The sequence below is a fragment of the Enhydra lutris genome, unplaced genomic scaffold (genome assembly GCF_002288905.1).
Source record: "Enhydra lutris kenyoni isolate GAN:26980312 unplaced genomic scaffold, ASM228890v2 scaffoldscaffold2, whole genome shotgun sequence".
Lineage (NCBI taxonomy): Eukaryota > Metazoa > Chordata > Mammalia > Carnivora > Mustelidae > Enhydra > Enhydra lutris.
In genome coordinates, this window is record NW_019154086.1 from 84,231,403 (window position 1) to 84,245,460 (window position 14,058).

Here is a 14,058-nt window from a genome sequence, read left to right on the forward strand (position 1 = left end):
GCCAGTCAAATCTCTTAACACTAATCTCCTAATACTGTTTCAGTCCAGAGTATTTATATTACTTTGATATTTATAGTACTTTAATTTTAATTATTAAGTTAATTTTAATTATTAAATTAACATATTTAGTGTTTATTCTTATTTTAATAAACTCTAAAATTAATGAGTATTTAAGATTTTTGATACTTAGGTTAAGATAATGGAGTAAAGGCTTATTGTTCCACTTTATTTATTACAAGAGAAATTAATAATTTAGATAAACTATATAGCTCAAAAACACAAGTGGTGAAGTACTTCTGTCAAACATAGTCAAGTCTGGAGAAAATGAGGAGGCATGGTAAATACCAACTAGCCTCTATCCACAATCTTCTATCAATACCAATTTCACAAACACAATCTGCTAACAAGTGAGAGCCCATCCCATGGTCCTTTGATGAGAAGAAGAAAAAATTTAGAGTCAAGAAGGAGATTTGGACAATATGAGATATGACTTCATAGAAAACCAGCTAAATGCAGAAGTTGAGCAGAAGGTACTGAAAGAAAGGAAAAGCCAAGCCTAATGTGAGTGGCAAAATTGCAGGGTGGCCTCCACAACCTTCACTTCCTGGAGACACTCCCATGATTATGTGATATCTCATGACAAAAGGAATTTTGCCAATGTAATTAAGGTTACTAATCAGTTGACCCTAAGAATAATCAGATGGGCCTAACCTAATTAGATGAGACATTTCCATCTGGAAATTTTCTCTAGCTGATAGCAGAATGAGTCAACAGACCACTGCTGAAGTTGAAGGTTGTGATGGCCATGTACAAAGGCTGGCAAGTGAACTGGGACCCACTATTGGTGGCCAACAAACAAGGACATGGGGATTCTAATTTTATAGCCCAGAAAGAACGCAAAAAAAATTTTTTTTTTCTAAGAGAAGACCACACCAGTTAAGTCCCTTTTTTTTTTTTTTAAAGATTATTTATTTATTTATTTGACACAGAGAGAGAGGGAGAGAGAGAAGGCACACAACCAGCAGGAGCTGCAGGCAGAGGGAAAAGGAAAAACAGGCTCCCAGCTGAGCAGGGAGCCCAATGTGGCCTCGGTCCCAGGACCCCGGGGTCATGACCTGAGCCGAAGGCAGATGCTTAACTGACCGAGCCATCCAGGTGCCCTCAAAGAACTTAATTCTATCAATAAAACTGAATGAATTTTGAGGTGGATTCTTCTGGACAGTTTTCCAGAAAAGAGCTCGGCCTGATCAAAACCTTGCTTTGTCCTGTGAAGTGCTAGGCAAAGGACTCAGGTGAGTCTGTTTGGACTTTTTACCTATAGAACTGTGGCCTAAGAAACAGGGTGCTAATGAAGTTGCTCAATTTGTGGTAATTTGTTACACAGCAGTAGAAAACTAATACATTTAAAAACCACCTTGATTATGAAGCAGGGCTTATGAAGAAAAATGAAGAGGGAATCTCATAAGGACTACAGAAAGCTTCTAACTTAAAGAGATCTGCTGTTTACCATCCAGGTCACTAGCATATTGAAAAGAAATAAAAACTTTTTGATAAACTATTCAAGATAACATCCATAGAGGCTGCTGAATGATCCTGGTACTTCCCATCTGCTCTCCTCAAACATGCAAACTCTAATCTTTAGCAGTTAACTGAATGACTAATAATCAGGTAGGGTCTAAAAACAGGATATATATAAAATAAAATAAAACAAACTGCACATTAACTGTTTAATTATTGACAGAAAGAATACAATCAATTAGTCAAAAAAAGAAAGAGAATCTTGATCTTCAAAGAATTACCTAAGGAAACACAGAATTACTTTAAACTAAATAGTTGTCCATAGTCTAAATGACATTACATACAACAGGGCCTCTCTTTTTCAAAAGAATCAAACTTAAAAAAAAAAAAAAAAACAAAAACGAAAACCCTCAAAATGTAATAAAAGAGCTCAAAGGTAACTAGAGATGAAAACTATTATATTTAAGATTAGCAAGGAAATGATGAAAAGAGAAAATAAAATTAAATAAACAAAATGTATTTTAAAAATATATTTCAAAAACAAAAAATGATATTCACAATTGAAAAAGTTAGGGAGATTATTTAAGCATTAAGAAATCAGACAATATGAAATAAAAATGATACTTCAAAATTATTATACAGAAGTTAATAAATACGGAATTGAGACAAAGCAAAGCCACATAACTCATGGGAGACAGAAAAAGATAGTCAAAGATAAGAGAGAAGAAAACACTGTTGAAACAGAGTAAATTCAAGCATGAATCTGCAGATTCAAGGGGCTTGTGTCCTGGGCATATTAGTTACAGCATGATCAGGACCAAGATATAATCTAGAAAGGTTCCAGAAGAAGGGACTACATTGGTTTTCAAATCATTAAAGGGAATCTCAGCCTAAGATAAAAATATTCCATAAACCTCAGACTTCACTACAGTACCATCTGATAGTAAAACAATCCAACATTTTCACCTAGATCTGAGAAAAAAAATACGACTCAAGAATTTTATACCTATCCTTTACTTTAGAGGCAGTGCACAGACATTGTTGAACACACAGATCCTTGCAGAAGAATCAAGTCAGTGACTAAAACCAGGCAAGCTTGAGAAGTAGCCCATACTTGTTCTTCACTTTAAGAATTAGCATTAGCTTAAGATATTTTAAATGTTTCACATTATGGAAACTCTGTTGGAACGTACAAGACAAAACAGAATGCATTTTTTTAAGCTACTATTTAATCAAAACATATGGAGCAATGAAAAACATGATGCTTAATAAAAATTAAATGGGACTCTGCATAAGGTAGCTAATTAGCACCAGGTGCAGGAAACATTAAGTGCTTGTAGGAGGGAGATGATTACCTCAGGTCATGGGGTAACAGCTTGTCCAAAGAAGAAAGTCTGCAAGGAATAAAATTATAGGTTTCCTTCCAAGACACACTCAGGACGCCTTTTGCAGAAAAGTGGATCTTGACATGAAAGGGTTCATATATAATACCTACATGTTTTCTGATTAAGAAAAAGAAAGCCTGGAATATTTCCAATATTAAGTTAAATTATATACAGCACATAAAGTTTTCCAGCTTTCAAGGTGGGAGGGAGGGTGGTGGTGTCAGAAAGATCAGTTGTGTTACTCTGTAAGTAAGGTCTGCTTTATAATTTGCCTTGAATGACTTTTTCAAATATTCATTTTTTATTGGACCCCTTGGTGGTCTCAATAATGTGTTTTAGAGCCCCTTAAAACAAAACTACACTTCAGGTCAAAACGGAACTTTCTATAATGAGGATATGTTTAATTTTTGTGTTTAAGCAGTGAGAAGATTGGAAAAGAACAATGTCCCCATAGATTTTTGTTTAGAATACTGGCTGCTTCTTAAAAATAATAATTAAAAATGGGAATTTTGCCTCAAACATATATATTTCTCAATACCTACAAACTCTTGTGTGGCCAGTTATATTCTTTCATCCGAAGGAAACATACCTTTGAGTCACTAACTAAGGAAATACATAGACGATTCCCTAAAGTTGTGTATTGTCAGTTTGTTTGTGATATTTTAAACAAGTTTTTACCTGATGCCCACAGCTTTTAGCTTCCATACGGGAGGCAGTTAGCATCTAGCATATGGTCTACATGATAGAAAACGGAGCAGGGCTCAGCTTCACTCCTAAGGCAGCTGGTAGATTTGACAGTTCTCTTCCAATTACTCATCATGTTTTGAGTTGCTGTAGGAAAAAATGTGTTGCCCATCTCCAAAATAGATGTTCTTTTTTATTTTTAAGCTTGGGAAGGGCTTCCAAGAGAAAATAAGACAGATGGGTATAGGAAGCAAGATATGTATTCCATTTTCTGCTGTCAGTTCCCTTATCAGAACTTATCAGAAGAGTTTTCCAAATAAATGAATATTTCAGCATTCTTAGTTAATGCTGTCCTAGGATGTACTTTTGCTTCTCATACAAAGAATGCCTTCAGAATAGTAAAAAGTTGAAGTCTCAGAAAGGGCTGGCAGACTTTTAATAATCAAAGTGGCATTTGTCTGAATTTTGTGGTAAGCAAATTATGGAAGTTGCATTAAAGACTTCTTTTGAAATGTTGACTTCGCCAATGAGCAAGTGAAATCTGGAGAACACTTTTCTCCATTGGCAAGTATGTAATTGTCTGCTTTCAGTGATATTTCCCCCACTGAGGATCCTCTAAGTTGAGAGTTTTTCCTGCAATCTCAAAAGTAGACCAGAAGGTGTTTATTCCAACTGCAAATTGCATAGTGTTGTCAATTATTTAATTCAAATGCAGGTCATAAGAGTTATCCATTTAGACAAAACTCCCAGTTTGGGGATTTATAATGACTTCTAAATGGGCTTTCCACATGGACTACCAAGTTGTTGTGATTGTTTTCTTAATCCTGTATGGAATGTAATGATTGACTTCTGAAACTATAGATGTTCTGGAATTTGCATATATTTCTAATTTTCTTTCAAAAGCTTTACATAGGAATTATCCCTTGAATTTTCTCTAAATTTCAGGTATTTGGTACATATTTCTTCACCTAATCTATACTGGACTTGAAAGCTGGATTTTCTCCCCTTTCTGTGATCTCTTCTTTGTGGAATACCCTATATGTTATTGCTAAGAACTTCAAAGTTGAAAAACTTGCATTTCAAACTACTAACAAATATTAATATTAATGTACTTTGCTAAGAGCTTCAAAGTTGAAAAATTTGTGTTTTAGTCAACTAATAATATTAATATTAATATAGTTTTCTACTGTTTGACTACTTAATTTATGATCTACTTGATTTCTATCTTCTGACCTTATAAAAAAAAGTTGGCATATCTATAGCTCCTGAATTAAAACTCATGTAAAAAGTTTATGCAAAGAAAAAGCAAGCTAATTTCCTCATTATCCATCTCATCTTTGGTGATCCAATAAAAGCATATCCAACATTCAGTTTCCAAAATTAATAGCAGTTGTCAAGTTTAAAGTATAGTTCTTCATATTTCTGAACATTGTCATAAGTCATTGGAGATAGATTTATGAAATGACAGACTTTCCCAGAATAAAATACAATGTGTCAAGAAGCTATTCTTTAGTTCCAGTCCAATGGGAACTTAAGAAATCATTTAAAACAAGAATAAAAACAGAAATAACTTTGAAATGCCTTGTAGGTGACAAGTATATCTCAAAGCTCCCTGTACATCACATTTGCTAATCAATGTATATCTTTTTTTGTTGTTATTTCTGTGTTTTAAATGTATTGGAAATTATGAACATATTGTTTTCTGTCCTGGAAATTTGTGAGATAATATAAATCAAGTGGTCGTGGTTTATTGGCATAAGGATTCTATATGTAAAGATCTACAATTTAAATGTCATTTTTCCTTTTAACTTGAAAAGTTATCTTATTATTTTCCATTCAGTTCTTAATTGCAGATGTCATACCATAGATAGGTAAAGTTATCGTTAATAGGAATTTGTACAAATACTAAAAAATAAGGCTTAAAATGTAACCTATTCCACTATTTCCTAACATCCCCAACTGTAAAAAGCATGATCAATTTAATAATTGTGTTTAAAGAAAAAAAATCACTGTATTTTGCATTCAAATTAATTGTACGCCATAACTGTGTTTCAAAAATATAAAAATACAAAATAACATATGTCTCAGAAATTAAAAATATGTTAACCCATGTTGACATACAAGGCGTTTTCGCATATATAAGCAATCTGGAGCTTATTTCATTCCTGCAACAGCTTTGATAAGTCGATACGACTCTCTCCATTTTACAGAGGAAGTGACCTAGGATCAGGGATATTAAACAATTATCAAAAGAAGTACTACTCAGAAAGAGCAGACCAGAAACTCAGATTGGGAAACCAAAGTTCTAATTTTCTGTATTTGCTATCTATGCAAGAATATACTACATAACAATAAGGTTCGTAAATGTTTCAACTAATGGAAAAAAAAATGTCACGAGTGGACCAACATATATCAAATGTCAACGTCAAGTCAGTGTATTAAGAGGGCTTTGGAGGTTAGATGGACCATTTATAAACCTTGTGTCAAATCAAATAACTTATTCAAGTATCTTTTGATATATTAAAAAAGCACTATAGTAAATTCATTCATTCATCCATCCATCTGTCCATCCATCCATCCATCCATCCATTTATGCATCCATCTGTTCATTTACTTATAACACAATTACCAAGACTTATTTTATTGAAACACATTTGTTGGTCGGTTAGGCTAAACTTTAAAAGAGATGCAGAAAGGTTATAAAATCAGTGAATTTGATAAGGTCTGACTTTCCAAATGTTTACAAATAATTACCACTTAAATTACTGCAAATGCAAACTGTTAACTTCAATTTTGTACAGTCAGTGAAGGATGAGAAATGTTAAAACCACACCAACTTTTCATGCCAGAGAACACAACTCATCCTTCTCTTTTCTTCTTAGTGTAAGCATCTACTTAGAACAACTGGAAGCATTCTACCAAATTTTGTTTAAATAGGAAAACAGATAATAAGTATACAGCAGTTAAAAATGCCATTACAAAGCAAGGACTTGAAGCAGTTTAAAAATCAAAGAAGTGCATCAAGTATTCAAACCTTTTAATTTAGTTCCTAATCATTTATCTTAATGAATATCAAGCATAACTATTAAATGATTATTTTATATATACAAGAAAAAAGGAATTATTATGTTTACATCTTTAAGAAAGGTTAGCAGTTTCTAGTTTTAAACATTCACATATTATTTTCCATGAAAATCATTACCTATTCATTCTTACCCTCGTAGGTCACTACAAAATGGCTTATCAAAGTGATGAAAAGATCCGGAGCAACTTTCATGGAAGATCGTCCCGTAATATTTTAACATGGATGAATAAATAAATATATTTCATGCTATCAAATCCTACTATGCATGAGTTATGAAGCATTGTACAAAGCCATGCTAAATGGATAGAAGGATGGCTACTTACCAACAGGGCGAGCTGTAGACATTACAATGGTGTGGTGAGAACATAAAGAAGAAATTTAAAAAAAAAAGAAAAGAAAAGAAAATTATCAGAATGCATGATGTGTAATGTTAACATTTAAGTATGGACAGTAGAGTGATCTCTAGTCTTAAAATTCAAGTATGAACAGGATGTCTGAGTTTGACTAAAACTGAAAGTTATAATTCTAAGAAAATAATTATTTTCATTCCAGAATTAGCTCTTTGTGAATTGAGAGATAGTTTATGTAAAGTCATATTGTCATCACTTACTATAGTTCTTATTTCAAAGAACTTTTTAAATACCCTGTATCACCCCAAAGTTAAGAACCTGATGAATATAACTATTCAAGTCACAGACTGGCAAATGTCATGTCAATAAAAGAAAGCCTCACTGTCTGATTTAAATAGCAATTGGATTTTAAGCATGGTTAGTCAGAACCATTACAAGGACTATGGAAAAGCCCCTGACGCTGCTTTTCAGCCAGTAATAAGTTAAGATCACATCACTTTTCATCCGTGGACAGGGTGGATGAAAATATAACAAATATGTTGGAACATCCTTAGAGATTTCAACTGAGTAGCTCCCTAACTACTGTTAAGCTTCTTTTCTTTTTTTTTTTCTTTTCTTTCTTTTTCTTTTGTGTTTTCTTTCTCTTTCCTTTTTTTTTTTTTTTTTTTTTGGCAGAGGGCAGGAAACAATGAGTGACAAGTTGATCCTTTTTCACACTGAGAATGGCTTTCAAACTGCTGCTTCAACAAATTATTATCATATTTTTTATTATACCATAACTCAATCATTAAAATCAGGCTGGCCCTGTTATTATGCACAGCAATTGTGAGAGACACACATGGGCTCAATAATACTTTCTTTAAAGAGAATAAAGCCAAATCAATTTAGATAGTAAACCACTTAATATAAAAGCAATGGACAAATATAAAACATATGGTGCCATTATTCAAGTGAAGAGGAAATACATTTAATAGCATTTGAATTATTATGAACTCTTATATTCAAAATATAAACTTACACAACAAACAAGTGTTTTGCCCACGTCCCCGTGGATAAAGCTCTAGTGTGCATATAACATAACTCTAGAATTTAGGGTAGTTTTGTCTTCATGATGCCTCATTGGACGCAATGAGATAGATATAGCCACTGAAACCATAATTATAGGCATCCATTCACTCAACCGATACATCATGATACTAGCTTTGTGCATTCTCTGAAACAATAAGGAGTTGCCTCTGTAGGAGGTTCATGGTCTTATACTATTATTTACAATGAAAAGGGGGAAATTCAGATGATTCAAAGAAGAATAAAGCAATCATAGCAGCAGGATGCAAATTCTAGCTCAGTGACCCTCTAGTGCATCCCACAGCCTATGAGGTGTTTGCCATAGCAAGAGGAAGAAAATCAGAAAGTTGCCCAATCCACAATTTCTTTCTTAGGGGCAGGTGTGCACAAAAATAACAACCAAGAACAAGACAACAGACTAACATCATAAAGTTGTGCCTCCTTCGAAAGATGTATCTCTTAATTTTGTTAGCGTCCGGTAGAAAAAGAACTTTTCCTTTTGGTTTTGAATTTGCATTTTTCAGGTGCCCTCTCAGGCTGAATCCCCAACATAATGCTTCATTTAGAAACCAAAAGGCATTTTGAATCTATTGATATTAAAGAGAGAAAAAGAAGAAACCATGGCGAAAAATTGGGCTTAAAAATATAAAATATATTTCTATTTCACTTAGTGTAGAGTAATTTTATTTAAAAGAAAAAAAAAGGTTTTATTGCCCTAAAAGCAAGATCGTTTTTTCCAATAAAGTCTTAATTTATGCAAAGCCAATTTGAACAACTGAAAATGGGAAAAATGTGTTTACAAATAGGCAGTTTGTGTTAACTCATTTTGGACCCATTTAAAAATGCTCCATTAGATCATCAATTAGTTGACTAGAATATAAATGCTAGGAGGTCGGCTATTGTCTAGCATTATTTCTTTCTAATTTTATGTTTGTCAAGTCAGCAAAGGGAGCTACTTGCTGTTAATTTTAATTTTATAACATATTTTCACCTTATTTTAAAGTAGAAAACAACTAAGTAAATCTCTGTGCCAGATTTTGACTATAAAAGTCCTTTTCCTTTTCCCCAACTGGACTTCACGATAAAATTTTAGCAGAAACTTACCAATTAAACTTCTCGTTTCTGTTACATAGCAACATTTTATCCGGAAAAAAAAAACTAGCTGGTGGATGTTTTCAAAATCAGCAAATTAAACTAAACTGTGTCCCTGCATTAAATGGATGAAAATGGATGTGGCCTCTTGGTCAGTTGACCCTGTTTTAATAAAACAATCCAGGGAAGGGCTAAACATTTCACGTATGTGCACAGAAAAATGAGCACAGAAAAAAAATAAGTCATAGATAATATGCTTTTTCTCCTGTTAACCTCTTAGCATGAGAAGTTCCAACTGCTTTTCCTAATGATAAAAATATTTTTAAAAAATATTTTACTCCACATTCTATTGTATCATGGAGATTTTCTTTTTCTTTAACCCTATTTTTGAGGTTTCAGTCTTAGATGAGTAATAAATACATACCACACAGATTAAACTCTCTAATCCATCTACAGGACACAGATTAGGGGAGAGACCATTTAAGGTTTGCGATTTAAAAAAAATCCTATTAAAAATAAAAAAAAACTCTATTAGTTTTTTATGTTAGCTAGAAACATCCATGTGAGAGGAGCATGCTTTGTTAAATGAAATGTTAAACCTGCAACTTTCAACAAATTATGAAAACAATTAGCTGGGAAATATCTCAAAGCAAACAGACCACTTCATGTCTCATTCATCCAAGCATTCAAGTATAAAAAGAACCCTGCTGCTTCTATAAACAAACAACTCCTCACATTTTTCTCACCATTTGTTTAGTCAGCAAATATTTTTTAAATGGAACATTTCTTGGGTTGTTTTTTTTTTTCCCCCACTCGCTTCAGAAACAACAAATAAACAAGCTTTGGGGAAAATTTGGTCAGGTGAATTGTTTTCCTAAAGGGTTGCCTAGTAAATGAATACATACAAATATATAATCACCTACAGAGAATATAGATTCAATGTAGTAATGTGGTTTACAAAGGCTATCGGATTTTGATACTATATAATCAGTCTGTGTATTTGATTGGTATATGATGACAGCTTTTGATGATCTGTTAATTCATGAGGAATGAAGATGTTTGTAAGCAACTAGCATGCCGATTTTGTCTAAATTTGTTTTGTATCTAAATTCACGCTAGAATGTCCGGATGGAGAAAAAAAAAGGATTTGGTGGAATAAAAGTAGAGCGATTGAGAAGTGTGGAATCATCAATATTTTCCAAGTTGTCCAAAGTGCGTGTCTCCTAAGAGTTACCTGGGGAAAGACAGGTTTTGTTTTTTGGTTTTTTGTTCTATAATTTGGTGTTAAAATCATAGATCAGAAAAAAATGATGGCCCTCATGGAGGACCAACAGGAGAATCCCTGACACATTTCTCACCCATGCAATTCCTCCAAACCTTTTTGCCAATCATATGAAAACTACTGGGAGTAAAGCTGCACAAGGGTAGGAGGTGGGATTACACAGGGTGGAATGTGACTGAGACAGGGTGAGAGCCTGCAGCTGACCTTCTCACAAATGATGACGAGAGGAGGCATCGGTTAAGGTGCTGGAAGACAGGTAGGAAGACTGAGCAGAGGATGTGGTCGCCTATCTGTCTGACGTTCTGTGAGTGTAAATGATGCCATGGGTGATGCCTATTTGGTGAGAATAAGTATGGATGTCCACACGGTACCCCTTGGTACCCCGGACTCTATGATTTACTCATGTGGATCAACGCTCACCACGAGGAAGTCCGTTAATTCATTCTACCTCACTGTGGGGGTTAAGTAATGCTTTCTTTCACTTACAAGCAATTCCAGGGAGTCTATAAATGAACGTTATTCCATGAATGAAAAAGTGCATGACACCCAGAAAGTGAAAGGTATTACAGGAGCGACACTGAGGATTTCAATTATTTAAGGCCAATGAACTTCACAAGTCACTCTCTAAATCAGATTTTCTCATTGTGGGAGCTCATTTGTATCCATTTTTCACTTCGGAAGCGGTGTTGGTTTTATTTATTTATTTTTTATTGTGGCTTTTTGGATGCTGAAATAGAAAAGGATTTCAAACTAGTACTCTCCTGGTATAAACTGATGAGCTAGTAAACAGAAAGCAGAGTACCTCTAAAATTGTGACATTTAAAAGAAGTAAATACTTCAAAACCGTGGGTACATAAAAGATTGGTATAAATCTTTTCTATTCTTAAGATTTACTTTTAAACCATCTCAGCTATTATTTATTAAATAAAAAAACAATTCCCTCAAATAATCATCCCTCTGAACCCAAACTTGAAAGCAATTTTATTTCAATTAATAATAGAAAGGACACAAAATCTAGGCATCTTAATAATAATAATAATAATGATAAAGGAGTGTAAGCTATTGTTCTGACTGTGAGTTCACTTACCAATTTAACCAAATATTAGTCTGTTGATTCAATTGTATTTCACATCTTAAGCTTCTTACCTCGGACTGTGAGAGAAGCAGAGGCTTCTACTTTTCCAACCCGATTCTCAGCAATACACATATAGGTGCCTTCATCTGTACTCATGGCCTTTTTAATTCTCAGTGTGTAATCATCTTTGATGTCATACCTGTGTAGAAATGAACTGGTTTTATTAAATAATGTATTAGATAAATTAAAATAACACTACATTTTCATCTTCATTTCCTTTTTTGATGATCATACTTTAACTAAAACAAAACACATGGGCACACATACATAATATTCAGCCATAAAGTGCAATTGTTAGATTCAAGGTGTTACTAAAAAGATCATGAATTTCATATTGGATCTCTTTCAGCCTGATTACCAGCTACCCATATTTCATATATGTATTAACAACTCTTACTGCATCAAAACTATCAAAGGCATTATTAGCACTTGGACTTTTTTTGGAGGCAGTTCTTAGATAGTAAGTAAGGAATAGTGTATATTTCAGTTTCTAGGTGAGTTATATTTTACTATTTTGTAAGTTACACTGTACTTCAATATATGCCTTACTTTTTGGGCATCTTGAATCTAGAGTTGAACTATATTAAAGGAAAAAAAATTTCTCTTATTTGTTGGCAAATTGACACAAATACATTGTTGAAGGAATTAAGAGGGGGCTGAGTTTTAAAAATTAGTAATATTAACTCTTAATGCACCAACGTGCCTGGGAGTGATTTCTGGACACCCTCAGCTCTTTCACATGCATTTATTTTCTTACTTCTACTTTTTTAACAAGTAGTCTGAGACACTAGTTCATAAAAAGATAACAAAATTTTAACATGAATCTGTTGAAATACTTGCATATAAGAATATGCTCTTATTAGATTCTAAGAGATTACAATTACACAAGCAAAATAATGAAGCTATTATCTTTTTTATCTGATCTTTCCTCTTGATTTTCACTGACAGTCTTTTTTATTTTACACACATACTTTTGCAATAACTTTTGATGGATCATATTGCCCTTCTCCTTCACACGTATCATACAAATAAAGCTGTATTTTAAAAATATTTCTTTAATTGATTAAATCTACTCACAACTAGCTATGATTTCCTATAGCTTTCAGGACAAAGACAACATTTTAGGCTTACCGTGAAGATTACTATAATCAAATTTCTTCTACTTCTGGCTTTAGCTAAAAGATTAATAGCTTAAGTTTACTACAGTGTAAGACATAGACCTAATAATCGTTCCATTTGATAGAAGTTTACATGACAAAAAGCAATGTCTATGAACCAATCATGCCAAGCAAACTTAGTTATCATGCTCTATCCTCCAATTATGGTGGTTATTTTTCTGTCAGCACATTCTTCAGTTAAACTTCTGCTGATTTAAAAAATGTCATAAGCTGTTAGAAAAGCTTCCTCAAACCCTTGTTTGAAACCAACCATTACAACACTTGACAATGGTATTAACTGTCTCCTTGGAACTTACTGCTATACAATTATGGCGCACTTGCTTACACTTTGTACCACTCGTCTCTTTTGATGAAGGCAGAGATCCTGCCTGCTTCACTCACTGCTATAGCCTCAGCCCCTAACATTGAGCTTTCAACATCCAGTAGCATAACCGGGTGGTGAAGAGCAGACTGGAGCCAAATGGCCAGAGTTTCAACCTTGGGCTCTACCTCCTCCAATCCGTGTAAAAATGGACAGCATACTTAAACTCTCTGGGTCCCAATTTCTTCATTAGCAAAATGGTGCAGATGATAACACCTATTTCATGAATTGAGAGTGACCTTTCAAGGAGACATTACACAAAGTTCATAAAGCTGGCACACAGAAAGCACAATGTATATTAGCTATTTTTATTGTAACTCATAGGATCTCAAGAAATATTGGTTGGATATACGATGAATATCTTTATTTTTTTAAGATTATTTATTTATTTATTTGACAGAGAGAGAGATCACAAGTAGGCAGAGAGACAGGCAGAGAGAGAGGGAGAAGCAGGTTCCCCGCTGAGTAGAGAGCCCGATGTGGGGCTTGATCCCAAGACCCTGAGGTCATGACCTGAGCCAAAGGCAGAGGCTTAACCCACTGAGCCACCCAGGCGCCCCAATGATCAATATCTTGTTTCTTACTGATATAAGGGTCAACCGAATCTAAATGGCTGCAAGTTTGCAAATTTGCCACATTTATCTATTAAGGTTTCCTTATGAGCTACATTTATAACTTAGGGCAAGGACGGGGCTGAAATGCATAAGAGAGTAATAGTGCATGCAAACCTGCTCCGCTTAACTCAGCCAATTAAAAATGAGAAAAAAAACGATTTTGATGATGGGCTCAGAAGAGTTGCTGGTGATATATTTACTGTCTAATAAAAACCATATTTCCTACAGTTAGTCTATTTCTGCTGGACATGCTTAGCTCTGAGATACAAGGATTGAATAAAAATAATGTATTTTGTAGACATTTCTAAT

General features: G+C 33.8%; 1 protein-coding gene across 1 annotated transcript in view; it reads right to left on the reverse strand.

Annotated features, from left to right (window-relative positions):
* LOC111148368 (roundabout guidance receptor 2) overlaps nt 1–14,058 on the reverse strand; it is a 583,098-nt gene that overhangs the window by 116,675 nt on the left and 452,365 nt on the right. Inside the window, exons 6-7 of the mRNA XM_022504872.1 lie at nt 11,608–11,735; nt 6,996–7,007 (exon numbers count right to left, since the gene is read on the reverse strand). Of these exons, the coding sequence (XP_022360580.1) occupies nt 6,996–7,007; nt 11,608–11,735 (140 nt within the window). The remainder of the gene's footprint in view (nt 1–6,995; nt 7,008–11,607; nt 11,736–14,058) is intronic.